This window comes from Brassica oleracea, chromosome C5, assembly GCF_000695525.1.
Source record: "Brassica oleracea var. oleracea cultivar TO1000 chromosome C5, BOL, whole genome shotgun sequence".
Taxonomy (NCBI): Eukaryota; Viridiplantae; Streptophyta; class Magnoliopsida; order Brassicales; family Brassicaceae; genus Brassica; species Brassica oleracea.
In genome coordinates, this window is record NC_027752.1 from 20,172,710 (window position 1) to 20,198,684 (window position 25,975).

The 25,975-nt window shown below is 38.7% G+C and overlaps 6 protein-coding genes across 13 annotated transcripts; 2 read left to right on the top strand and 4 right to left on the bottom strand.

Moving 5' to 3' along the window:
* Positions 1–539: 539 nt before the first annotated feature.
* LOC106293736 lies at positions 540–1,120 on the bottom strand. The gene has a single exon (XM_013729390.1). It carries the CDS (start codon positions 1,105–1,107, stop codon positions 622–624), a length of 486 nt encoding a protein of 161 aa, XP_013584844.1. The 5' UTR covers positions 1,108–1,120; the 3' UTR covers positions 540–621.
* A 1,977-nt stretch (positions 1,121–3,097) lies between these two features.
* LOC106292773 lies at positions 3,098–4,937 on the bottom strand. Of its 6 annotated transcripts, none has more exons than XR_001260252.1 (4): positions 4,758–4,937; positions 3,996–4,649; positions 3,825–3,907; positions 3,098–3,582 (listed from the first exon to the last, which is right to left on the bottom strand). XR_001260252.1 is itself a non-coding variant. In XM_013728425.1 (4 exons), the coding sequence occupies exons 2-4, from the start codon at positions 4,456–4,458 to the stop codon at positions 3,626–3,628; spliced, it is 402 nt and encodes a 133-aa protein (XP_013583879.1). In that variant the 5' UTR covers positions 4,459–4,649; positions 4,758–4,937; the 3' UTR covers positions 3,098–3,625. The 6 variants fall into 6 exon arrangements, 1 of the variants encoding a protein (XP_013583879.1); XM_013728425.1 differs by having other exon boundaries at positions 3,098–3,659; positions 4,174–4,649; XR_001260250.1 differs by having other exon boundaries at positions 3,098–3,907; positions 4,221–4,649.
* Positions 4,938–5,434: 497 nt separating this feature from the next.
* LOC106295035 (2-succinylbenzoate--CoA ligase, chloroplastic/peroxisomal) lies at positions 5,435–8,192 on the top strand. Its single transcript, XM_013730795.1, has 10 exons — positions 5,435–5,747; positions 5,865–5,937; positions 6,109–6,280; positions 6,358–6,456; positions 6,553–6,650; positions 6,765–6,958; positions 7,031–7,158; positions 7,248–7,618; positions 7,701–7,906; positions 7,983–8,192. The coding sequence occupies exons 1-10, from the start codon at positions 5,548–5,550 to the stop codon at positions 8,110–8,112; spliced, it is 1,671 nt and encodes a 556-aa protein (XP_013586249.1). The 5' UTR covers positions 5,435–5,547; the 3' UTR covers positions 8,113–8,192.
* A 218-nt stretch (positions 8,193–8,410) lies between these two features.
* On the top strand, positions 8,411–11,345 carry LOC106295033 (WPP domain-associated protein-like). 3 transcript variants are annotated; one of them, XM_013730792.1, is made up of 5 exons: positions 8,411–8,654; positions 8,791–10,353; positions 10,425–10,551; positions 10,708–10,809; positions 10,898–11,345. In XM_013730792.1, exons 2-5 carry the CDS (start codon positions 8,957–8,959, stop codon positions 10,964–10,966), a joined length of 1,695 nt encoding a protein of 564 aa, XP_013586246.1. In that variant the 5' UTR covers positions 8,411–8,654; positions 8,791–8,956; the 3' UTR covers positions 10,967–11,345. The 3 variants fall into 3 exon arrangements, with proteins under 3 accessions (XP_013586246.1, XP_013586248.1, XP_013586247.1); XM_013730794.1 differs by having other exon boundaries at positions 10,434–10,551; XM_013730793.1 differs by having other exon boundaries at positions 8,952–10,353.
* Positions 11,210–13,544, bottom strand: LOC106295036 (N-acetyl-D-glucosamine kinase). Its single transcript, XM_013730797.1, has 7 exons — positions 13,002–13,544; positions 12,690–12,837; positions 12,408–12,599; positions 12,051–12,179; positions 11,712–11,881; positions 11,493–11,623; positions 11,210–11,417 (listed from the first exon to the last, which is right to left on the bottom strand). The coding sequence occupies exons 1-7, from the start codon at positions 13,225–13,227 to the stop codon at positions 11,349–11,351; spliced, it is 1,065 nt and encodes a 354-aa protein (XP_013586251.1). The 5' UTR covers positions 13,228–13,544; the 3' UTR covers positions 11,210–11,348.
* Positions 13,545–13,732: 188 nt separating this feature from the next.
* LOC106344729 (trimethylguanosine synthase) lies at positions 13,733–19,217 on the bottom strand. The gene is given in 7 exon segments (XM_013784046.1): positions 13,733–13,790; positions 18,636–18,675; positions 18,678–18,757; positions 18,844–18,935; positions 18,979–19,098; positions 19,100–19,127; positions 19,180–19,217. Coding segments are annotated over 7 exon segments (456 nt in total).
* Between the last annotated feature and the right edge of the window lie 6,758 nt (positions 19,218–25,975).

The window sequence follows — 25,975 nt, forward strand, 5'->3', positions numbered from 1 at the left end:
GCTCAGTGGAGAATCCAATCGGGAAGTGGATGGTGAAAACCTATGAGGACGAGCATCAGTGTCATCCTGTGGGAAGGTGTAAACAGATCAAGAGTCCTGTGATAGCTGATCTATTTTTAGAAGACATTAGGCGCGATCCAGAAATGAGTGCTCCTGAAATCAAAGATGAAATGAAGAGGAGGTACAACATCATCATCTCACCTCCACAGTCGCAAGTTGCTAGGCGAATGATCTTTGATAAACTCCAAGCTGAAACGAATGAGCAGTTTGCGAGACTTAGAGATTACGAGCATGAAATTAAGAGGTATACTTGTTTTTCATGCTTATCACACCTTTTGTTAATTAATTATATTTTCATTGAGTAAGAATAATTAATTGTATATTATTATTATCTTCAATTAAAACCGAACCAAATTATGTACTATTTCTTTCTTGTTCTTCTTGGTACGGAACAGACCAACCTAATAAAGATGTTTGCTTTCTACATTAATTACGATTCACATTAATAAGAACAACAAGGTGTACGTAGACAAAACATCTTTATTTTTGAGAATCACTTTATTTTTTAGAATCAATTTCAGAAAACTATAGACAACAACAACAACAAAAAAATGAAATCGTCTACTTGGTATCATTATGAATCTGATCACAAGTAACAGACGAATCTTGTAATTTTGGACGAAAATAAATGAGAGCCGAAGCGACCATCAAAGCCACGCCGGTGACTCCACACACGAAGCTCCCCACAACCAGCACGTGATTCATCACGTGACCATCATCCCCCCGGTCTTTTGGTGCCGACGTCACTACTGGAGATTTCACCGCACTAGGCAATATCGAGCCAGACGGCGACGGTGTCGAATTCAGCTCGTTCCAAGAAGGGGGTCCGAAGAAGGACGTCATTTCCGATGATGATTCGCTTGGCTCGTAGTAGTACTCTAGTCCGTGATCCGCCGGTCGTAATTCTCTAGCATCAGCCGTCGTCGTTGATTCTAAGATAATGAATATGATCACGAATGAGATTAGCGGTGGTGGAAACACAGCGGCTCTTTGTGAAGCCATTTTTTTGTGCTTTTGGAGAGAGTTGCAGCAAGGTACAAAGTCCATCCCGTGAAGTGAACGAATGCTGCTATTTATATGATGAGAAAATACTGTAGTACAAAGTATACGCTTCAGAAGAGACGGTGCCGTTTTAAAAAGTAACAATCCCGTGAACAAGCAAACGGCCTATCGTTTGCAAATGTTTTTTATTTATTACAGCAGGTCGTCGACTAAGAACAGTAGTGTCTCTCGACTCTCGTGCTTTTTGTCTGAATTCGGTTTTAAAATAAAATTTCTCGTGAATTTCTTTGTCGGAGATTGGCCCTAAATTTACGGGAATTTTAACGAATTAAAGTACGGAAAGTGTCAGATTATATATTATCAAGAGAGTATTATCGCGATATGTTAAAAGAAAATAGCTACAATGAGTATGGTTTAATACTAAGATTTTGAGAAAACGAAATGGCACCAAGGGTCGTATAGACCAGAAAATAAGCATTTCTAGTTGAGTGGTATCCAAGGTTTCTCTTTCTATAAAGCAAGAAATAAACCTCTCCTTTTGTTTTGTTGAATAAGTCTTTATTCGAAAGGGCAATTAGAGACTCAAAACTTAAAAGATTTTCACGCAAGATGAATGTACTTATGGGTTATATCAGTCTTATAAGCATGGTTTTGAAAACTGGACCGGACCGGCCGGTCGAACCGGTCCGACCGTGACTCGTTGAAGAAGTCGAGTCTGATTCGGTTTGAAACCCATATTTGAACAAAACCGGTAAAACTGGCAAAAAACCGGTAAACCCGGTGACCTGGGTTAACTTCAAAATCCGGTTCTAAAATATTAACATATAATTAATGTATTTCAGTTGTTATTAGAGTTTAATTAGTATTTCAAAATCAATGTTTGACTATCACTATTTAATTAGTTTTAAAATTTTATTTCATAAGAAATGATGTACAAAAATATTTGTAGATCTCATATACTATTCTTATTTTGCCAAATTTATAAAAATTGGAATTTTAATTGTAAGAATAAATAAATACGGTAATCTGAATGGTCAAGCATTTGGTTCTATCGATTTCAGTTTACATAGTATTCACTTTATCGTATACTAGGATCGGCCCGCCCTACGGGAGGGAATTATAATAAAAGTTATTTTATACTAATTATGAAGTATTTAAAAATTATTATAAATTAAAAAATATTATAAACAGACAAATAATAAAAGAATTATGGGATCATAAGAATAAATATTTTTTTGAGTTAAAATGACAGTAACTTTCACTATTCTTTGATAAATAGCATTATATTTTTAATATTTATTTTAGTTTCAAATGTTTAGTTTTATAATATATAGTAATTGGTTTCAAATGTGCACATTACAATATATATATGTTGAAGAAAAAGACATAGAAGAATTATTATAAAAAAAAATTATCTTTTTGACGAACATAAATCTGGTAATATGTTTTGTCCTATAAATTATTCGGATTGTGTAATAAATTTTCTACTATACAACTAACATTAAAACTCATGTAATGCAACTAATGTACATAATTATTTTTTTACATATGTGAATAATTTGAAATCATATGTTTGTAATCAGCTTCTTTCTAAAAGTATTCCCTTAGGAGCGAAAACATGTAAAATTGCTTCAGGTGTTACTCTCTGCTTATTTAGAAAATAAGATAATTTACTTTCTCATCTCAGAAAAGCATGATAGAATCGTAACAGTTTGATATGCTTTTAGAGTTATATATTTTTTTAAAAAATATTCTTTGAGTTTTTTTACTTGATTTAGTAAATAATGTTTAAAAGACTTTAAATTTTAGGAAATCAACAACAATTTTGCATTTTCTCTTTTCAAATCATTGGCAAACTATATTACGTAATTGTTAGAGAAAAAATATCAAACTATTTTGCAGAGATTATGTATTTCACTAATATTTTGAAATTTCATTATTTCATATAGTTTTTTTGGAAAGAAAAGATTATATTTCAAAATCCGTAAAAATTTAATAAATATATATTATTTTTGTATTGACATAGTTTCTTGTTATTTTTTTGTGTATGCCATGCTGGAATTTGTTGTCAATTTTACATTCTTATGATCATTAGTACACAACACAATCATTAAAGGAAACGAAGACGCTCACATCAACATAGAAAATCAGAAGTTATAATTTCCGTAGTACTTTTATGCTTGTATCTTATCGAGGATATCCTCTTCAGATTGGATCCTATATGTGTGGCGATGATGAGATGCGCAAATAAATTTCTTCAGACATATATCTGACCCAAAATCTGATATGAGAAGTGCTGCCATATTTTTTTTAGTTAAGCCATATTTTGCTGATCTCTTGTTTCTTCTTCTTATGTATTGGTTTGTTCTGTACACCTTGAATCTGTGCAGCAGCTCTCCTTTGCGTAGTGTTCATCACTGGCTTCAGACCAATCTTAAGCAGCTCATTCTACACGTCAAGCAGGTCTCTCGGAATGTCTATGTCGTGGAGCAAAAATTTAAACTTGTCAACAACCTTGACCTGAGGTTTGAAGTTGTTAGGGTACACAATATTCTCTTTTGAATCAGTGCTTGGTAGGAACCATATCTGTGTTGAAGCTTTCAGGGCATGCACAATTCAAACACAATCAAGAACCAAACCATACATATTCACATAAACACACGACTTGAGACAATTTTGTCCAACCAAAACCAACTGTATCTAAGGTGACCAAACACTTATGTAAACATTATCCAGACCAACTGTATAAAACAAAAGCAAACCTGCAAATCCTCCATGACATTCGGTAAGCTACGTTCAGATCAACAGCTGCAGCCCCAGCAGGATAGTTGACATCGTGCTTAGCCTGTGACAACAGCATTGTTGTTGTTCAAAAAAAAAAAGAAAGAAACTTTAATCAAACGTAAAGAAACTTTAATCAAACGTAAGAGAACTTTCTCCCGTCATAGATAGTTCCTCAAATCATCAAAACAGCCTTTCTGGAAAGGATAATAACATAACAACTTCCGTTTATTTGCTCTGGTGAAAAGGATAACCAAATCAAATTCAACTTTACATATGTGAGAAGTATAACATTATTGCAGACAGAAGGTGAAATGAGGAAGCCGAAACCTCAAATAAGATTTCAATGACATGTTTGACATGAGCACCAAGAGGACCTTTTCCTATGCTGTTGATAAACTGAAACCGCTCGGTGTCATGGAGAAGTTGACAGAAGGAGGCGCCTGTTAGATATACCAACTCCGACCACCACCACCGCCAAGGCGCCAAGTAAAGTTCTCTCCCCTCCGCCTCCAAGTGATTCCTCCCGCCGCCATTAATGGCTGAAGCTCTGGCTATGGATATTTTCGTTATATTTTCAACGATGGCGTAGCCCTTACGCGTATTATTCATCATCCCTCTGTTTTTTTCTCTCCCTCATATGCTGATATGCTTCCTCTTCAATAAGAAGCCGACCCAGAGAAAACAGAAGCGGTTCTGCTCTTAGACGGTGGAAGTAATACAATAAACTTAAGTGAGAGGATGATATTCATGGCCTCCCAGAACCGGAGCAACTGCACTTGAACGGTGGAGGAGGAGCGTCCGGTCTGTAATTCGGAGTGAAAGATCGAAGCGTTAGCCATATCTCAGAACATAAGTTCATAGTGTTGTATTGACGGATTGAAAAGACGGTTTCCCGAGTAGAAAGGACTAACCTTTTTATACATGCAGATACACAGTCTTGCAGGATTGAAGCTTGCATTGAAGATAAATCATGGGTGAGAATTAATGGAGGGCTTTAATAGGATGAATCTGTAACAGACATCCTTTCAGATTGTAAGAAAGAAGATGAACAATCGCGTTTGAAATCCTAGGGTTAGAGACACACTCTGTTTCTTCGGGCCCACACAGATTGCTTAACAACTAAAGAGCCCACAACACCTCCGAATAAATGAAACGGTGAGTTTCAGTGGACTGTAACACGTGTCAAGCGTATGTGAACTGAATTTCTGACGTGGACGATGACTTGCTCTCTAAGTAGAGAGTAAAACTCTTCTTTATATAATAAGATATAGCTAGATTTACATTTATTGTTTATTTTTGTAGTTAATAAAAGAATTACTTTGTTTTAGGTCTATATGGTGTAAATATATAATTATCTAGATTTAATTCTTAAAAATAGAAAATCCGGTTTGACCGGTTGAATCGGTCCAACCAGTCAATCGGTAGCTATACCGACTCGGTATCCGGTCCGGTCTTATAAGAAAGCCATTCTATTTATAATGGACTTGGCCCAAATACTCACTAAACAGCGATTTATTACTAAGATGTTTTATTACAACTACAAGATAAGATAAGGAGAGGTCGTCCATGCGATTGACATATACCGCCACGTCATCAATGGAAGAAGAAGAAGACAAATCCCGCGCCCTTTTGTTTTTCTTCTTCTTGACACAGTCCAATAAACCTCCGATGAGGTAAAAGAGATATCGCCAGTTATTCGAAATGGCTAATTACTCTCGTCCCCATCTCTGTCATTGTTTGACTCGGCTATCCTCCGTCAAACGAAACGCCGTCGTTACAGTATACGGCCAACGGAGGCGCACCGGCCAGGAGTTCGTCGATGGCGTAATGAGACTCGCCGGAGGGTTGGTTCGTCTAGGCCTCCGAAACGGCGACGTCGTCTCTATTGCTGCTCTGAACAGGTCAAATGCGTGATTTATCTAACACGCTTTCATTTCTTTGGGTTCCAGTCGTTGACCGCCATTGTTTTCCGTTGACTTTCATTTGAATTTGGCTGTTTTTTCTTTTCCTTTTGTCAGTGATTTATTCTTGGAGTGGCTATTGGCTGTTGCATTGGTTGGAGGAATAGTTGCTCCTTTGAACTACAGATGGGTCAGTAATCACTTTCTTAACTCCAGTTTTGTCTGAAATTTCTATGATGATCAACCAGAACTCTTGTTTTCCACATTTCTGTTTATTACATACATCTCTTTAGTAGATTTTCTATGTGTGAAAGAGAGTTCTTGACAGCTCTTTTTTTGTTTTTTTTGTGCCAATGGTTAGAGCTTGAAAGAAGCAAAAATGGCGATGCAGCTAGTAGAACCTGTGCTCTTGGTCACCGATGAGGCCTGTGTCTCGTGGTTCATCGGCGTACAGAATATCGATGTACCTTCATTAAAATGGCGTGTGTTGATGGAGTCTACCTCAACCGATTTTGCAAGTGAACATAACCAATGTATGATTTGTGTATATAAACCTTCAATACTCAACGGTTAGGAGCTAATGCTAATGACCTTATTGGTTACCGGGCAGTTTTGACAACCGAGATGCTTAAACAGAATGTGCTGGTTGATTCCTTACCGACATACGCTTGGGCTCCTGATGATGCCGTTGTGATATGCTTCACTTCTGGTACACACATGTTGAGTTTTGCTTCTTGTGTTTCTCCTCCTTAGTCATCCTCAGCCCACTTAATCTTTTTTTTTTTTTGTTTCTTCTTGGTAATAGGTACAACGGGACGACCCAAAGGTGTGACGATAAGCCACTTGGCGTTCATCACGCAGTCTCTAGCTAAGATTGCTGTTGTTGGTTACGGTGAGGATGATGTACGCCTTTTACCTCCATTTATCTTCTTGTCTTCAGCTAAAAACGCTGAATATACTTCTTTAAGTAGGAGCTTGTAAAATTCTCTGTTCATCGTGTGATTTTCTTTTCTGCAGGTGTATTTGCATACATCACCATTAGTTCATATTGGCGGTCTATCATCAGCCATGGCCATGCTCATGGTCGGAGCTTGCCATGTTCTGCTGCCAAAGTTTGATGCTAAAACAGCCCTCCAAGTTATGGAACAGCACTGTGTGACTTGTTTCATCACCGTCCCAGCTATGATGGCTGATCTTGTTTCTGTCAACAGGTAAACAAGACAAATGAGTAAGTATTAAGTCTTTAAACCCGTTAATAAGCTGAAACTTTTTTGTTCCCTAAGGACTACGAAAAATGGGGATCAAAACAGCTGCGTGAGAAAGATACTGAATGGAGGAGGTTCTTTATCAACCGAACTCCTAAAAGATGCCGCAAAAATCTTCCCAAGAGCTAAAATATTCTCAGCATACGGTGAGTTATTGTTATCTTTATAAGTCCAACTATTTTCATTGACGTTTTATACGCTAAGCTCTTTGGGGATTTTTGGTTTGGTATTAAAGGGATGACAGAAGCGTGCTCTTCGCTTACCTTCATGACTCTCTATGATCCAACAACACAAGAGTCTTGTAAAGTGACATATCCTTTGGTTAGTCGACCAAAGCAAGGCACATGTGTTGGAAAGCCTGCTCCTCATATCGAACTGAGGGTTAAGCTCGATGAAGATTCATTGAGGGTTGGGAAAATTGTAACTCGCGGACCACACACAATGCTTGGTTATTGGGATGGTCATCAAGTAGTCCAAGAAAACAGCAGTGGAGCTTGGCTTGACACAGGTGATATTGGGACTATTGATGAGTTTGGTAACTTGTGGCTCATAGGTCGGTCCAGTGGACGAATCAAAACTGGTGGCGAGAATGTTTACCCTGAAGAGGTTAAACTTCCAACACAAGAAATTTCTCAGAATTTTGAACTTCCTTTGACTTGTGATTGAATCCATTATATAATGTGTACAGGTCGAAGCTGTTCTGTTAGAGCATCCAGGGATTGTGTCTGCAGTGGTTATAGGCGTCATGGATGTTCGTCTTGGTGAGATGGTCGTTGCTTGTGTTCGTTTACAAGTTAATTGGATATGGTCTGATGTTGAAAACCACCGCAACCGGGATTCAGAACTGTCTAGTGAGGCACTAAAGCATCATTGTAGAACACAGAATCTAACCGGGTAAAATATCTAGAGACATTGTTTCAGTTATATGTATGTACTCAGTTGATTCATGAAACGTATGAAATGTGGACAGGTTTAAGATTCCAAAGAGGTTTGTCAGATGGGAGAAACAGTTTCCGTTGACAACAACTGGTAAAGTGAAAAGAGATGAAGTCCGAAGAGAAGCTATGTCCCATTTCCAAATCTTGACCAGCTCTCTCTGACCACATTACATTCTACAACTTTATTTTGTATGATCAAGAAGAGTTAATATATTCTCAATAAAGAATTGAACTTCTTGTTATTATAGCTCGATCATTAAACCCATTATTTTCCTGGTCACTCTCCACTCATGAGCGAGAACCAAACCGAACAGATCAAATCTAACTTGGTTTAATAGTTTACCGGAGCCGGTTAAGTTTATGAACATGGCGGATATAAACTGTTAGCATTCACACCACTTCCAGTCCACAGTGCAACAACAAGTCCTACCATAACTTCTGCGGAGGGGCATTTTCGTAAAAATGGAGATTCCTTGATTCACTAAAAAGAAAGCTTTGTCCTTTACTCTCCTCCTCTCTCCCGCTCCGTTTCCCAAAGCATTTTGCTAAAAAGTCGATCCATCTTCTTTGCGTTTCTCCTCGTTTAAGAAATAGAAACCCTAATAGCTCTTTATTCAGAAGAAGCCCCACCTCTTTAGATCTTGGTCCCACCACCACCCTTCTCCGGCAAAAGAAACCCACCCATACACACCACAGCTCAGTTTGTAAGTCGTTTTGTCCAATTTTTTTTTTATTTTTTTTAATCCAAGGTTTTATTTTCTATCTCTGATTTGTCCCGGTTGGTGTAAAGGTATTGATTTTCCCGGTTATTCTAAACCCTATATCATACTGCTGTTTCAGGGGTTTTTCCTTTATGGATATGCAGAGGTTATGAATAGTGGTAGTTCAGATTCTCATGATCATGATGAATCAGTCCTTATTGATGGTGTAATCAAGCAGAATCCGGATGTTGATTTTCTTGAGAATGACCCCCGGTTAACTGTTTCAAGATTCGGTTACAGGTGGAATGCCAAATGCAGTTGAGAGTCCAGTGTGTAAAGATGATGAGTATGAACAAAGATTGTTGGTGCCGGAATCTTGTGGTGAGAAAAGTTTGGTACTTGAGAAGGCTAAAGAGATTGCTGGTCTGCGCCGGGAACTAGAGTTGATTTCTAAGTTGCTTTCGGGTCATGAAAAGGGAGACATTAAGACTTTGGAGGACCATGAAGGAACTACTGATCTACTGCGACGTAAAGTCTCTGGTAAGAATATAGGATCTGTCCCGTCAAAGCCTGAGAATTTAGAGTATTTAAGACAGTTGCCGCGTGAAGAGTTGATCAACCATTTTAAGACTCAGATGAATCGGTTGAAAAGAGAGCATGAGTGCACAATGCAAGAGATGACTGAAGAGTATTTTAGCATTAAGCGAAGATGTCTGAAACTAGAGGAGTGCCCTTCACTTTCTTCTTTGAACAAGGACAAGGATTTTGAAAAGAAGATCCCTGATATCATTTCGAAGCTGGACAAGGTTCTACTGGAAGATGCCAAGCTTAGAGGAAAGAACAATGCTGATTCCAAGAGGGAATTAGATTTTATGCTTCTAGAAAACAGTCGGCTTAAAGATTCACTTTCAGAGGCTGGTGAGAAGGTGTCACATCATCGAGAGTCGGTCAGGAAGCCTGAATCAGCCGTTGAGGATTTCCATGTTGAAGCATCTATCTATGAAGATGTATATGGGTCTTTTGTGCGAGAGTTTGTGAACCAGATTCAGTGTGCAAAAGAAGAGGCTACTTTGGAGCATAGCATCAGGAGAGAAGAAGCCTCTGCAAGCAAGATTGCTCTTGAAGACTCTTGTGTGGAGTCCTGCATGGAAGAAGAGTACTGCGCGATAATGTACAAAGAAGCTTTGAAGGAAGCTGGTGAAAAGCTTGTAGAGCTGAAGATAAATGTATCAGAAAGAGAACGAGCTTTGGGATCGGAGATTGCTGAGAAAGGAATACTGAAAGAAAAGATTCACTCGCTTGAATGTCTTGTTAAGGAGAAGGAGAATGATTTGGCTACAGTGAGGGAGAAGCTAGAGATAGTATGTCAACATGTTAACAATCTGCAATCTCAAGTTGATCAGCAAGCAGTAGTGATTCAAGATCAAAGCAAAGAACTGGGAGTTGCCTCATCTCGCGATCTGGAAAAGACAAAAGGTTATGCTATGGAGATATCTGAGTTGAGACAGAAGCTTGGGTTAGCTAGAAAGAATATGAAGATAACCGAAAAGGAGAGAATGAAGTCTGAGCTGAAATTATCATCAACGCAAGCAGAGCAGAAACTACTTCAGGATCAGATTGTATCTACGGTTCTGAGTCTTGCTATGTCGAGTCAAGATTTCGAGTGTTTGGTAGCAGAAAAGACGAAAAAGACTAACTATAGGTATCTGTTTGCTTAAAAGTTTTCTTTAGACATAATCATCTACGCATTTGAGAGTATCTGTTGATTTGTAGGTTGAAAAGTATGCAGAGCCAATTAAATGATCTTATAGATGAAGTTGATGAACTCAAGATTAGAGAATCCATGTACAAGCAACAAATGGAGAAGAAGACTTGTGACCTCCAAAAGGCTGAGACTGAGGTGAGTTTCTATTGTTCCTCTATCTTCAACCGTTCACAGAATGCTTCTTTGAGCCCTATCTTCACAATGACATGCAATAGAGTGAGTGAGTTGTTTCCTTTCTTCAGCCATCTAGTAGAATGATAAAATCTTTTTTATGTGCTACTTGAATCGTAGGTTGATCTCCTGGGTGATGAAATCGACTCTCTCTTGGACCTGTGTCAGAAAATATATATAGCTCTTGATCATTACTCACCAATTCTGAAGCATTACCCTGGCGTAAGCAGATCCACCTCTTATAGTAATTTTATGAAGCTTGCATTGTATAGTAAGCTTTCATCATTTTTCTATCTTTCATTTCTTGCAGATTATGGAGATCTTGAAGCTTGTCCAGAGAGAATTGAGAAGAGACTCAAAGAGATTATCGGTATTCTGACCAAGCCTTTGTATTAATCAAGTAATCTCTTTTTACAAAGTTTCATTTCACCCCTGTTGTTTAGTAGGTATGCTTTGTAACCAGAGAGATGATCAATAGCAAGAATTAGTGTTGAAGATAGTTTTTCTTATATCTCCGTGAATCATAGGTTGATCACAAAATAGTACCTCTCTTGGATCGTCTTAAGAAATTTCTATAACCCTCCAATTCTAAAGCATTAGAGCATCTCAAGAATGTTCAAGAGATCACAAATAATAACAAGAACTGAAACTTGACAATAACAAGATTTGGCCTTTGACAATGAGATTTTTAATGTGCTATTGGACATATGTACCACAACAAGAGTAAAAATTGATCACTATGGGGCGTGTGCTAAAAAGATTCAAGAAACATCGTTTTTGACAGTTAAAAAGTTCATGGCCAACCATGCTGCTCCAACAGCTGGCTCTACCTGAAGAACATATCAATAGTTGTTACTTATTCAGTCTTGTGAGAGAGATAGTGAATGAGAAGTAAAAGGCTGAACCTTTGGTATGATAGTCTGAGCGCCGGGAAAGTGTTCGTTGATACGCTTTGAGACTTCTTTTCCAATGTCCCATTTCCTATTAGCGTTTAGGACACCGCCCACCATTACAACCGGGAAAGAACCTGTCCCATCTGCAACAACAACAATATGACACTATTAAGGAACTGAGTGGCAAAGAAAAACTTGGAAAAAAACAGTCTGTTTGATATGTGAAAGCACCTTTGCCACATAAACCAAGTCTCTGTACAACAGCTTTAACACTTAGAGCTAAATCATCAGCTGCATCAACCAAGATCTTATCTGAAATTTCATCACCAGCTTCTGCACAAGATACCACTTGAGGAACAAGAGCAGCGATACGTGCCCAAGATGGATCAGCGTAAGTCCAGCTACATCAAGAAACATTAGATTTTACCATTCTGGATCTGGTGGTGTTTCCGTTCCAAGGGATTTTCATAAAAAGGAGTACCGTACCTATCTTCATATATATGAAGAATTCTGAATGCAGTACCAAGAAATTATAGAAAGCAGTTTTCATTAATTTGGAAAAGAAGGTACCCGATGAGCTCATCAGGAGAGGAAAGTCCAAGGGCTTTTAAGATGGTACTTGTGAGCATCGTTTCTGGACCACGGCCATCATGAGCTCTAATCACCGCCGTTAAGGCTTGTGCAGATATCCCATAGCCACTGTAAACAGTCACATAATCGCATTGGTTACAGAAGTGTATTCCAATGGTAAAGTCTTATTAGCTTCTTCCATCACGAGCTGACTCATGCATCTATGAAACCTTATAAAAGGTATAACTAAAAGACTAACATCTTTCATTTTCCACTGGATGGGAGAGTGTGACAGCAGAGACATTGCCATGTTAGTATTGGGAATAAACCAAAGGAAAGGAAAGGAAAGGAAAATACCTTCCCCAATCACCTAAGATAGGTCCAGCACCAGAGGCTCTAGCCTCCCTGCCATCTTCATCAAAGCCATAGGCTATACATCCAGTACCGGCTATCAAAACACATCCATGAAGCTTTCCCATCGTCCCACTAGCTAAAGCCACAATAGCATCATTCTGAACATATACCTTGACATGACTAGGGAACATGTCCCTGAAATAAAAACAACATAAAGAGAAGAGAGTAAGGTAGGGAGATAATCAACACATGAAACTCCTATAACCATATGATTATTTACACCACCTTATCCAATGTTCAACCATTCCCTGGTCTGAGGGATGGTTTACACCAGAAACACCTAAGCAAACACCGCGGACATGTGATTTATCTGAACCGGACTGTGAAAGCGCCTCAGAAATAACATGCTCTAGTGAATCTTTCGCTGCAGTCTCTGTAGATAATGTACTGACTAGAATCAAACACACAAGTATAAAACCAAACATATTTTGTCGCTGCAATGAAAGCCAATAGATAGAATTGACAACTAAAGATCCCGATTCCATAGGATTAAAAGCCAGGAAGGTCCTTCGAAATTGGAGGGAGAGAAGAGGGAACCTCCTACGCTATTGCGATTGGTGCAACCGGCGACGGCTCGACCGAGGATCGGAATAGGCTCCGGGAAACGATCTCCGTACGGGAAAAACGGCACGCAGACGCAGACCGTTGAGGTGGCCCCACCGTCAAGGCCCAAGATTACGCCATCTCCGTAGCCGTTCTCCTCCGTTGCATCATCAGCTTCTTCCAGCTTCGGAACGTTTCCATTGCTATGCGGATTCCTCATTTCACCAACCCAGAAGAGATCAAGGAAGATGGAGAAATGGGTTGTCGGAAAGTCAGTGCCTTTCGATCGGTAGATCAAAGATTGGGATCCCCTCGATTTTCAACCAAGGATAGATAGATCTTTCATTCTTTGACAATGAAAAAGCAATTACATCACCTTAGAAAATCCACGTGAAAATTTAATTTGAGGTTCAAGATTTAATCTCACTCTATAATTTACCTAATATTATCCCTTTCAATAATATAAGTCTATATTTTTGACAATTTTTATTCAAAAGCTTGTTTAGGTGTGGGAATAATATAGCAATGTGGCAGCTAGGAACTACACACAAGTCCCACAGGAAGATAATTTTATAGATAAATAACCAAGTCTCAAGTACATACGAAGAGAGACAGAGTGTTGTGATTTTGATTTTTAGGCTCCTAGTTATGTCTCTGTAACAAGTCCCAGGCCAAGTGTCTATTACATGAGATAGTTCCTCCTGAGACAATATAGTTGCAATTTCTCAACTAAAATAAGCCGTTATGCCTTTCAATTTGCCTCCAACACAATTTTCTTCAATCCGAAAATCACAACATATGAAAATCGTCAAGTAAAAAGTTTTGCAAATAAATGAGCTCTCATTGTGTTCTTCCTTTGACAAAATGTGGTACCTCAGAGCACCACTAACGGAGTATATAATTAGGGTCTCTTCATCTAATTGTCAGAAAAAAAAAATGAAAAAAAAAAAAGAGGAAAACACGTCTCTTATTTCATGCCCGCAAGGGACGTCGCTTATTGACATGTGTCAAAACAAGAGTGGGTGGAGAGAAGATGGTGTCGACCTTCTCGTTTTCTCTCTGTCTCGATTCCTCTCTTCTACGAAACCTCTGTCTCTCTTGATTCTTTTCTTCTCATCGGTGACTCCTCCCTTCTCCGATCTATCTATCTCTGTGGCTCCTCCTTCTCCGATCTATCTCTCTCGGTGGTTGTCGTCGGTGATCTATCTCTCCTCGCCGTTCTATCTCTCTCGATTCCTCTCGTCGAGTAATCGCTTTGGCCTTCTCTCCAGAATCATCTCGTCTGTTACCTCTCTCTCTCTTTTCGGTGATCTATCTCTCTGTGGCTCTCTTCGAGGGCGACGGAACCCTCTATCTGTGGCTCTCCTAAAATCAAAAGGTAAACGGGTTGTTTGGTTGTTTTTGCATGTTTTAGATTATGATTGTTCTTGGTCTGATCTAATGTTTTATTTGTTTTGTCTGCTGATTCTGTCTCCCTGTGGCTCTCATTGACGGTGACGGACCATTGTCTCGGTGTCTGTCGGGGAGTGGAAAGGTAAAACTTATCGTTTCATGTTCTTCAAGGTTTTACACTTTTTATTTGTTTGCTGTGTTCGATCCTGTGTCATGAATGATTATGTATGTTGTTACCTTAGATGGATGGATCAAATTATATTTTTTTACCGCATCGATGGTTTCAATTTTCATTGGTTGTTGTGATAGTTTGTGTCTATTGCCTCTCTGCTATGCTTATGTGTTTGTGTCATCAGATGGTTAGATGAAATCTAATTTGATATGTTTGGTCTTAGTGTATTTAGATGGATGTATCAAGAGAGCCGAGCAAGGGTCATCGGACAAAGGAGTACGCAACTACACAGGTTAGTGTTACTCTTTCATCTGCGTTGAAATGAAATGGTTGCTTTAGTTTAAGAGTTTCGTCTGAGGAAATGGTGTAGCTTCTGGTCTATAATGAAATGGTAATTAATGGAATTGATGTTGTGGTTGAAAAAATGGTTGCATTGTTTGTTGTTTGTTGTTAGAATTATGTCAACTCAGAACATAGGATGTCCTCTTTCCAGCTGTGTTTTAAATGGATGAGATTATGACTTTAAAAAGATGTTTAATTTAGATAGTCTTGTTGGGTGGGTGATAGTCTTGTTGGTTGAGTGCGTTGAATGCGTTTCTCTTTTCTCCCTCTCTCTTGAATAAATTGAAACCTCTGTGTGCCTCTTCCAGATACGAAAGTTGAATGTGGGTTCCTCTGTCTCCTCTTTCCCCTCTGTCTCCCGTGTCTCTTTCTCCTGTTTCTCCTCTGTCTCCTGTTTCTCCTCTTTCCCCTCTGTCTGCCGTGTCTCTTTCTCCTCTGTCTCCTGTTTCTCCTCTGTCTCATGTTTCTCCTCTTTCCTCTCTGTCTCCTGTGTCTCTTTCTCCTCTGTCTCCTGTTTCTCCTCTCTCTTTCACTGCGGAAATGGATTTCAATCCATTTCAGAACTCGGCAAACTTTGTTGATCTATTAAATAGTCAACAAAAAGTGTTCTTTGGTAACGTATCAGATACCGTTCCACTCCCATCACCGGAAGGTCCAAAAAAAGTTGACGAGGCTACTACAGAGCGTAAGGAACGAAGATCCTGGACGCCAACAGATGATATAGTGCTTATAAGTGCGTGGTTGAACACGAGCAAAGACCCCGTTGTTGGGAATGAGCAACGGTCAATAGCTTTCTGGAAGCGAATCGCAGCATACTTCTCCGCGAGTCCCAAGGTTGCTGGTAGTGAAAAAATAGAGGGATCTCAGTGCAAGCAACGTTGGCACAAGCTAAATGATCTAGTTTCCAAGTTCTGTGGGGCGTATGAAGCAGCTACAAGAGAGAGAACCAGTGGTATGAACGAGAATGATGTTGTAAAATTAGCCCATGAAATCTTCTTCTCCAACTATTAAAAGAGGTTCACACTTGAACATGCTTGGCATGAGCTTCGCAATGACCAGAAGTGGTGTGAAGTCTCTACAGCTAAAACTGATTGCAGCTCCAAAAAGAGAAACTGTGTGGATGGATCACATTCAGCGAGCTCTCATGTAAATGTAAATGCTGCTGCTGAAGATGATAACAGAAGGTATCGTCCAGCTGGGGTTAAGGCAGCAAAGGCCCGTGGGAAGAGGCCGATGGGTGAGGGGAAACAGCTGTCTGAGTTGCAGTCTATGTGGACCATCAAGAGGGAGGATTTGGCAATCAAGGAAAGGCTCTCTAAGATGAAGTTACTTGAGTGTCTTGTTACAAAAGTTCTGAGTATGAAGAAGTTCTGAAGAAGAAGCTCATAGATGAGTTGATTTCTAGTTAAATTGTAACTCTCGGTCATGTGTTGCTCATTATGTATAATGTGCTTGTTATGTTCTTGTTATCTTGTCTCGTGTTTAATATAATTATGCTTGTTGTTATGTTTTGTTATCTTGTTATCTTGTTCTCTGGTTAATATAATTATGCTTGTTCTAAATATAAATGTGCTTGTTGTTATGTTCTGTTATCTTTTTATCTTGTCCTCTGGTTAATATAATTATGCTTGTTCTAAATATAAATATGCTCATTTTGTTGCAGGTCACACGTTATGTCTTGTACTGGGAGCATTGACATTGGCTTATGTCACGGACTAAAAGACGTTGGTGTCTTGTGTGTCACGGGCTTCCAAAGACCACTTTTTTTTTCTGTACTTGCTCACGGGCTTTGAAAGACCACTTGTAACAAACACAAAAAGCTTGTTTTATGTCACGGACTTGTATATGTTGATTTGTAGACTTGTATGTTTCTGTCTATATATATTATCAGTTTCTCAATCGAGTTGTCACCACACCAAACTCACCTTCTCTCTCGACTTGTAACAAACCAAACTCACCTTCTCTTTATCAACTTGTAAGAATCAAAACTCATCATCCCTCTCGACTCGTCTTTATAAACAACCCATCTTCTCTCTATTTTAAACACCAAAGTCATCTTCTCTCTTAAATAAACAACTCATCTTCACTCTTTAATCATTATGGCTTCTTCTTCTCAAACAAATGTAGATGATACGTTTGACGATGCATTTGATGAGGTCTTTGATCAGCAGTTTGATCAAGCCTTTGAAGATTTGACCATTCAAGTTGAACAAAAAGAACGGAGAAAAAGAAGAAAGAAACGAGCTTATATAGAAAGAAATCGAGAAGAAGGCAATGTACGTTTATGGAATGATTATTTCAGTGAAACTCCGACGTATCCTGAACATTATTTTCGACGACGTTTTAGAATGAACAAGAGATTATTCATGCACATTGTTCATCGACTCTCCAACGAAGTTCACTTCTTTTCTCAAAGAAGAGATGGTCTGGGAAGGCTTGGTCTTTCATCACTCCAAAAGTGTATAACAGCCATTCGTGTCTTGCCTTATGGTAGTGCAGCTGATACGGTCGACGAATACCTCCGGCTAGGTGAAACTACAACTCGGTCATGTTTGGAAAATTTTGTTGAAGGAATTATTTATTTGTTCGGCGATGAGTACCTAAGAAGACCAACACCAGCAGATCTTCAACGTCTACTTGATATTGGAGATCATCGTGGATTTCCCGGGATGATAGGAAGCATCGATTGTATGCATTGGGAGTGGAAGAATTGTCCCACCGCTTGGAAAGGGCAATATTGTCGTGGTTCGGGAAAACCAACAATCGTTTTAGAGGCGGTTGCTTCATATGATCTCTGGATATGGCATGCATTTTTTGGACCTCCAGGTACCTTAAATGATATCAATGTTCTTGATCGCTCTCCTGTTTTTGATGACATAATAAAAGGTCAAGCTCCGCAAGTCATTTACTCTGTCAACGGAAGAGAGTATAATTTGGCTTACTATCTCACTGATGGTATCTACCCAAAATGGGCAACTTTTATCCAATCTATTCCAATACCACAAGGGCCAAAAGCCGTTTTATTTGCTCAACGTCAAGAAGCTGTCCGTAAAGATGTCGAGCTTGCTTTTGGAGTCTTGCAAGCTCGATTTGCCATTGTTAAAAATCCGGCACTTTTTTGGGATAAAGTCAAATTGGGAAGATTATGAGAGCATGTATCATACTCCATAATATGATAGTAGAAGACGAACGAGATGGATACACTCTATTTAATCTTTCAGAGTTTCTACCAGGAGAAGATAACGGAAGTTCACATGTCGATCTCACGTATTCTACAGATATCCCTACAAATATCGCCAATATGATGAGTGTTCGAACTAAACTTCGGGATAGACAGATGCATGAACAACTGAAAGCTGATTTGGTTGAACATGTGTGGCGTAAATTTGGACCCGATGAAGACAACAACTGAGCTCGGATGTTTCTTTCAAATTATTCTCGTTTATTTTGATAAGCTTTGTTTTTATGTTTTATGTATCTTTTTACAATCTATGTTTCAATTGTACTTTTTTCCTATGTTTTAAGTTTAAGTTTAATAATAAAAATTTTTAAAAAATTATGTTTAATTAATTTTTTTTTAAGAAATCATGAATAAGAGACTTGCATTGCACCGCGAAAATTAATGGGTCTCTTAATCCGGTCTCTTAATCCACTTTTTCAATAAAAAAAGTATTAAATAAAATTTAAGAGACCCAATTAGTGTATTTGGGTTGATGGTGCTCTCAAGAGCTAGAGGTGGAGACGAGAGCCAAGCGAGCTCTCCACTTGCCCTAAATCAACATTTCCTCGTAGGAACGTTATCATGTTAGGTGTAATGGACTGAGCAATCTGAAACAATTTGTACCTACACAAAACTTGATCAAAAGAACCAACTGGTGTTGTACTTCAATAGCTGTATATTTTGAACACAAATCTACCATCAATAGTTACCCGTCTATTGGTTGGAGCATGTCCATCGTGTAAGTCTCAACTTTGTTATACATTGGTCCTCCCCATGGTGGCGCTAGAAACAAAAAATCTCCCTAGCACAATAACAAAACGGCCAGTCAATATATATTTATTGGCATATAAAAATGACAAAATAGATGGAGCTAATTGGATGAAGTCACCAACGACAAAGTCAACACGATCACCAACTCCATACACCATTTTGTTGCTCATAGCCAGTTCCACCTTGACAGGATGCAATGTCTATAGCAACAACAGAAGAACATCTATTTATTACAAAAACCATTAATCAAACAGACTCTTCTTGTTGCTGCTGACATCGCTCTATACTCAGCTTCGGCAGAAGAATGCGACATTGTCTTTTGTTTCTTAGTTTTTCACGAAATGGGACATCCTCCAAAAAGAACTACATATGCACTCAATGAACAGTGTGTAATCGGACAGGTGCTCCAATCCGCATCGACATACACTGAAAGCTCAAGATTGCTGTCTGCTCGCAGGAGAATTCCGTGACCAGGGCTTCCTTTCAAGAAACGAACAACACGTAGAGCCGCTTTCCAATGAACCTGATGAGGGGCTTTCATAAATTGTGACAACAGATAAATAAAGTATCCAAGTTCAGGACGCGTGATGGAGAGATACACGAAACAGCCAACTAGGCGTCAGTATTGTTTAGGATCCGAAAACAAAGGGCCTTTATCAGTTGCAAGATGATGGTTAGGCTCAAGCGGAGTAGAGGTCGGTTTGGCTCCTAGTAGACCACAATCAGCGACAATGTCTAACGCATATTTACGTTGAGACAAGAATATTCCTTCAGGAGCTCTAGCAACTTCAATACCTAAGAAGTACTTGAGCTCACCAAGATCTTTCATACGAAAGCATTTACTCAAATATTCCTTGAACTGATCGAGTAACACAAAATCATTACTGGCGATGACTAAATCATCAACATATACCAGCACATGTACTTCTTTCTGGCCTTTTGTATACATGAACAATGAGTAGTCTTCATAAGACTGCAGACAACCAAACTCGATCAAAGCGTTAGATAACTTGGCATACCAACACCTTGGTGCTTGCTTAAGACCACAGATCGCTTTGCGAAGACGACAAACTTTCTTAGGATCAGAATGAGTAAATCCAGGTGGTAATTTCATGTAGACTTCTTCAAGATCGCCATGAAGAAAGGCGTTATGTACGTCCATTTGATGGACTTCCCAACCTTTTGCTGCAGCAATGCCTAGGAGACCACGAACAGTACACATCTTTACAACAGGTGCAAACGTTTCCTCATAATCATCACCTTCAACCTGTCTGTTTCCACACGCAACCAGCCGAGATTTGTGTCTTTCGATCGTTCCATTGGCATTGTACTTGATGCGATGAACCCACTTGGAACTGATAGCCTTTTTGCCAGGAGGTAAAGTTGCAATGTCCCATGTGCCTAGTTCTTCATGCGCAACTACCTCATGTTTCATTGCGTCCCTCCATACCTTTTCTTTAATCGCATCAGAGTATCGTTTGGGCTCAACACCGGCAGTAACAGCAGCTAGAAACGCCTTGTGTGATACTGAAAAATTCATGTCAGTAATATAATTATCCAGCGGGTAGGGTGTGTTACTTGGATTGTTTCTCGACGACGTTGATGGAGTAGATGCGTGAGCGAGAGGGGTTTCTTTTGGACATTGAGCGTTGTACATTACATAATCTCGAAGTTTAGTAGACGGTTCTCGTGTTCTTTGCCCTCTACCTAACTGTTCAGTAGATTCAAGAGGTGCAGTTATAGCAACAGAATCTGGAGCAACAGCTTGATCAGAAGTCTCTGGTTCTTGAGACGGATATTGTGACAGCGGCTGATCTATTGGAGATATGACTAGGTCAGACAACTCTAGTTCTTGAGGTAGAGCTTGCGATTGTTCTTCTACAACTGGAGAACCATCGAACTGTTCTAAGCTCCCCCTTTCACTGAAAGTAGGGACATTTGTTATTTCCCAGTCGTCATCACTCGCTGGAGGCATTTGAGACATTGATGGAGATGCAGGTGACTTAACAATTGTGATGGAAGCTAAAGGGAACTTTGTTTCATGGAAGATGACATCTCTTGAGATAAATAACTCTTTCTTTTCAAGATCATAAACCTTCCATCCCTTTTGACTGTAAGGATAGCCTACAAAGATACACTTAGCACTTCTTGGACTGAATTTGTTCTTATCTCTCAACTTGAGATGCACGTAACACAAGCATCCGAAAACTTTAAGATGACCATAGTTTGGTGACTCGCCATAAAGTAGTTCATATAGAGACCTTCCGTTAAGGACAGATGATGGCGTACGATTGATAAGGTGTGATGCCGTAAGTATAGCTTCACCCCAAAATTTTATAGGAAGACTTGCTTGAAATAACAGAGCTCTTGCTACATTAAGTATATGGCGATGTTTCCTCTCAACACAACCGTTCTGTTATGGTATAGCAACACAAGAATTCTGATTAAGTATTCCATTCTCCCGGAAGTAAGAGGAGAGACACATAAACTCCGTACCGTTGTCACTCCTTACCATCTTAACCTCCTTAGTGAACTGTTTCAATGCCATCTTAACAAAGTTCTGAAGAACCATACAAACTTCAGACTTTTCAAGAAGTAGATATGTCCATACTGAACGTGAGTAATCATCTACTATAGTTAGGAAGTAAACCGCACCTGATGATGCTTTGGTGCGATAAGGACCCCAAACATCACAATGTATAAGCTCAAAGAAATCTCTAGTTTTATTAGAACTGTCACAAAAAACTTCTCTAGTCTGTTTTGCTCGAAAACAAGTATCACAAGGAAGTGGAGAAACATATTTATTTGAAAGCGAACACAACTTTAAAGAAGACAACACTGAAAACGAAGGATGCCCTAGCCTTTGATGCCAACGGTCGTGATCAACTGAACGAACAAACTTATCAGAAACGGAGACTCGTGCAGCCATGACGTCCTTGAAGAAGTAAACCCCATCTCGCTCTTCACCTGCTCCAATCAGCATCCTCGTGAAACGATCCTGTAAAACACAAATGATGTCTGTTAGACGTGCAAAACAGTTCGTTTGATGAAGCAATTTCGACATTGAGATGAGAGAGAAATTGAGATTTGGAACGTATAACACGTTAGACAGTGTTATTTTGGTGGTTAAAATGAATATGCCGACATGAGTAGCATAAGTTCTATTGCCATCCGCGAAGCCAACTAGACAAGGCGGAATAATCTTAACATCTTCTAACAATGAGACATCTCCTGCCATGTGATGAGACGCCCCTGTATCAAGAATAAGATCACCATGTCTCTTCTTACCAGATAACTTATCAGACGATTTTGTTTTCTCATTGATCATCTGTGTAAGTGCTCTCAAATTTTCCTCTGTAAACACCAGAAATAATGATGAATTCGAGGTTGTAGCTTGAACATTATTAACTCTCGCACTTGAAGTTCTGTTGGAACCTCCACGACCACGACCTCTGGGAGCTCTGTTTTCTCCTCTGTTTGTTGATCTCTCTTCCCACCAGTTTGGAAATCCTACCAATTGCCAACAGTATGATTTTTCATGACCACTGCGACCACAATGAGAACACTGAGTGGAACGTCTTGTTTGAGATGTGTTAGACGAGTCCACTGTTTCTTTCTTGGTAGTAAAACCAACTGCATTCTGCTGGATTTCTCGTTCTTTAGTAGAGTTGAGACGTTCTTCTTCACGAACTATCTTAGCATAAGCATCTCCCAAATCAATTAAGGAATCACTGGCGATGATCCCTTGAGAGACAACACCAAACCGATCTTCATCAAGACCGATAACGAACTGATGCACTCTCTCCTCTTCACGATCCTTCTCATACTCAATCGCGGCACTACAACAGCAAGCCGGAATTGATTTATACATATCCAGCTCTTCCCACATCTTAACTAGACGACCATAGTATTCCATCACTAATTGACCCTCTTGTCTGCAAGACGAAAGCTGCTCCTTCAGATGATGAACACGAACTTTGTTTCCCACGGAAAAACCTTTCTTGAGATTATCCCATAACTTATGAGAATCTGATATAAAAGTAACAGTTGATCGAACTCTAGCTTCAATAGACGAACAAATCCAACCTACTATCATCAAGTTAACTGACGACCACAACTCAAAGTTAGAATCGTCTATAGACGGTTTAGGTATTGATCCATCTATGAACCCTAAGTTTCGCTTGGCTTTGAGTGCGTTTGTCAATTCTGTGGACCACTCGTTGTAATTATCACCCGTAAACATCACAGATGTTATTAGGGCACCAGGATTGTCTGATGCATGTAGCGAATAAGGAGCTGACGAACCATTTTTACTTTGCTCAACTTGAGCCGATGAACTCTTACTTGCGGAAGAATCATCACCGTCAGACATGACTAAGAGAACTTCTCTAAAAAGACGATGAAAAAATTGATTCAGAATTTGATTTGCTCTGATACCATATAAGGTGAAGATTTGTATTGTGAACTATTAACTTGATGTTACATTGAGCAATTGCTCTGTTTATATATACAACGTAAAGAACGTAAACCGTAAGGGATAAGGACTCTTTGGAGTTATCTATAACTAATACTAGACTTTGACCCGCGCGCGGGTATATTTTTCAAAAATATGTTTCTATTTGTTTTTCATGTCAATAATATAAGGGCTAGGCAAAATACTCGAATCTGAAGAACCGATCCGATCTCGATCCAAAAAAGTAGTACCAAACCTAAACCGAAATTGATTAAATATCCGAATTATTCAAAATTTTGGTTTCTGGAGAACCGAAACTGAATACGATCCGAACCGAAGTATTCCGGGTACCCGAATACATCCGAAATAGATTTATATACTTATATATATTAATTATATTTAGATTTAATATATATAAAAACATCTAGAATATATATGATACTTTTAAGCTAGTTTAAACACTTGAAAATATATACAAATAATCAATAGTAAATATATAAAATAGTAAAAGTATACGTAAAACACCAAAAATACTTAAAATAATGATTGATTCTCTATCCAAATATTTGAACTAAAATAATTTATATGTTAAGTTTAGGTATTCTGACATATTCTATACAAATTTATATTTAATATATTATTTTGTTTATAGTTTTTGAGAAATTTAAAGTATATAAATATATAATGAATTTTAAAATTTTAAAAGTAATTTAAATGGGTTATCCGAACTCGAATCGAACCCGCAAAAATCCGAAGCGAATCTAGACTGAAATTTAGAAATATTAGAATGAGGCTGAAATATTTGACCCCAGAAACCTGAAACCTAAAACCCAAACAGACCTGAACCGAACCCGATTCGGTACCAGATAGATAGGTTCTCACAATATAATGGACTTTCAAATTTTCTTAAAAATATAAGTCCATTACTTTTTTTTCTCTTAATATACTGTTATCCATGTTTCCGAACAATTTTTTTTTTAAAAACTACAATCTATGTTTCCAAACAAATCTTTTTTTTTTTAAACTGCAATCCATGTTTCCAAACAATCTTTTTTTTTAAACTATAATCTATGTTTTCAAACAAACTTTTTTAAAAAAAATTGCTATACATGTTTTCGAACAAACCTAATTTGTACTTGAGTTTTAATAAGATAGATAGATATATGTAAATCTAGCGTAGATACTCCTAAGTCGAAATGTAATGTATATGTAAGGTGAAGATTTGTATTGTGAACTATTAACTTGATGTTACATTGAGCAATTGCTCTGTTTATATATACAACGTAAAGAACGTAAACCGTAAGAGATAAGGACTCTTTGGAGTTATCAACTAATATATATGTAAATCTAGCGTAGATACTCCTAAGTCGGAATGTAATGTATATCCTCCTAATAGTTACCTGACCTTTCTCCAAGCGCGATCGTTTCTTGACGTTCATCGGTGTCGTGTTGTTGTTAGCTCGTGAGTCAAAAGAGTCAAACTTCTGTTTCAGTGTGTGTATGGCTCCACCCGTAAATCGAAACATTCGGTTTCGGTATTATTTGGATTAATTGGCTTTTTATAAACAAAACCTTAAATCTCGACCGGTTTGGGAAAAACCGGAATTAGAGTTAAATGGGCCTTTGCCGAAATTGGATCGTAACGTTATGAGGGCCACTATTTACGATTTTGGCATTTCCATCTTTTTTTTCTTTTTAGGAATTTTTTTTTTGACGACATCTAACAATATTAAAAGAGGAATATGAAGCTCTCTTAGCATATCCATATCAGATGGAAAAATTAACCACTAATATTGCAGCAATCATCCATGTCATCTTTGATTAATCTTGATTTCGGCTTCGTATTTTGTTTTGGGTTTCTTCTTTTACCTTTCCTTAGTTTGTTTTAGGCTTCTTCTCTTAGCTTTGTCAACTCATTCTCTCTTCTCTCTTTGATGATTCCGCCGTTCTTCTCTTACCTTTCGACTTCCACATCTTCCATTACTCTTCTCTCCAAATCCGTTTCAACGCATACCTTCACCACTAACTGCTCTAATCAAACCTTGCTTGAACTCATTCAATGGATTCTTTTCATCTTTCTCTCCATTTGTCTATTTATAAATCTGTTTTCTTAGCTTATGTCTCGATTAAAATTGAAAAGCTTCTCTCAGACAATCATCCCGATGGAAACCAAAGGAAACTCTTCAATCTTCAGCGACCGCAAGACCAACAAGAAGACCGTCGCCTCCTCCGCGACTGCGAGAGCAAACGGGAAGTCCACCGCTTCCTACGCCATTGTGATGAAACCTAACGGGAAGTCTGCTGTTTCATCTGCCATTCTGATGAAACCAAACGCTTCTACCGCTCTCTCCTTCGCGCATGGCGACCAAGTGATGTTCTTCAGAAATGTTTCACTCCGCCCACACGAAGCCGACTTGAGGTTTCATCTGATTCATTTCTGGGAGGCTCGAAATCCAAACACGAAAATCCTCATTGGACAGGAGATGCTCCTTATCGACGAAGAGGTTCATCTACGAATATTTTACTACTCTTCATCCTTATTTAATATTTCTCGATTGAGATATTTCTATTAATCATCAATTTCAAATGATTTATAGGGAACTGTTATTCAAGGTTTT

Bases quoted from the DNA above. Each gene is read 5' to 3' on its own strand.
- LOC106293736 (XM_013729390.1), bottom strand. From the start codon at position 1,107: ATGGACTTTGTACCTTGCTGCAACTCTCTCCAAAAGCACAAAAAAATG.
- LOC106292773 (XM_013728425.1), bottom strand. From the start codon at position 4,458: ATGATGAATAATACGCGTAAGGGCTACGCCATCGTTGAAAATATAACG. The intron at 3,908-4,173 runs GTTTCGGCTTCC...CTGTTGTCACAG, and splicing joins TCATTGAAATCTTATTTGAG to GCTAAGCACGATGTCAACTA. The intron at 3,660-3,824 runs GTTTGCTTTTGT...ATGCCCTGAAAG, and splicing joins ATGTCATGGAGGATTTGCAG to CTTCAACACAGATATGGTTC.
- LOC106295035 (XM_013730795.1), top strand. From the start codon at position 5,548: ATGGCTAATTACTCTCGTCCCCATCTCTGTCATTGTTTGACTCGGCTA. The intron at 5,748-5,864 runs GTCAAATGCGTG...TCCTTTTGTCAG, and splicing joins TCTATTGCTGCTCTGAACAG to TGATTTATTCTTGGAGTGGC. The intron at 7,907-7,982 runs GTAAAATATCTA...AAATGTGGACAG, and splicing joins AGAACACAGAATCTAACCGG to GTTTAAGATTCCAAAGAGGT.
- LOC106295033 (XM_013730792.1), top strand. From the start codon at position 8,957: ATGCCAAATGCAGTTGAGAGTCCAGTGTGTAAAGATGATGAGTATGAA. The intron at 10,552-10,707 runs GTGAGTTTCTAT...CTTGAATCGTAG, and splicing joins TCCAAAAGGCTGAGACTGAG to GTTGATCTCCTGGGTGATGA. The intron at 10,810-10,897 runs GTAAGCAGATCC...CATTTCTTGCAG, and splicing joins TTCTGAAGCATTACCCTGGC to ATTATGGAGATCTTGAAGCT.
- LOC106295036 (XM_013730797.1), bottom strand. From the start codon at position 13,227: ATGAGGAATCCGCATAGCAATGGAAACGTTCCGAAGCTGGAAGAAGCT. The intron at 12,838-13,001 runs GTTCCCTCTTCT...CATTATCTACAG, and splicing joins CAATCGCAATAGCGTAGGAG to AGACTGCAGCGAAAGATTCA. The intron at 11,882-12,050 runs GTACCTTCTTTT...TTCTTGATGTAG, and splicing joins TCTCCTGATGAGCTCATCGG to CTGGACTTACGCTGATCCAT.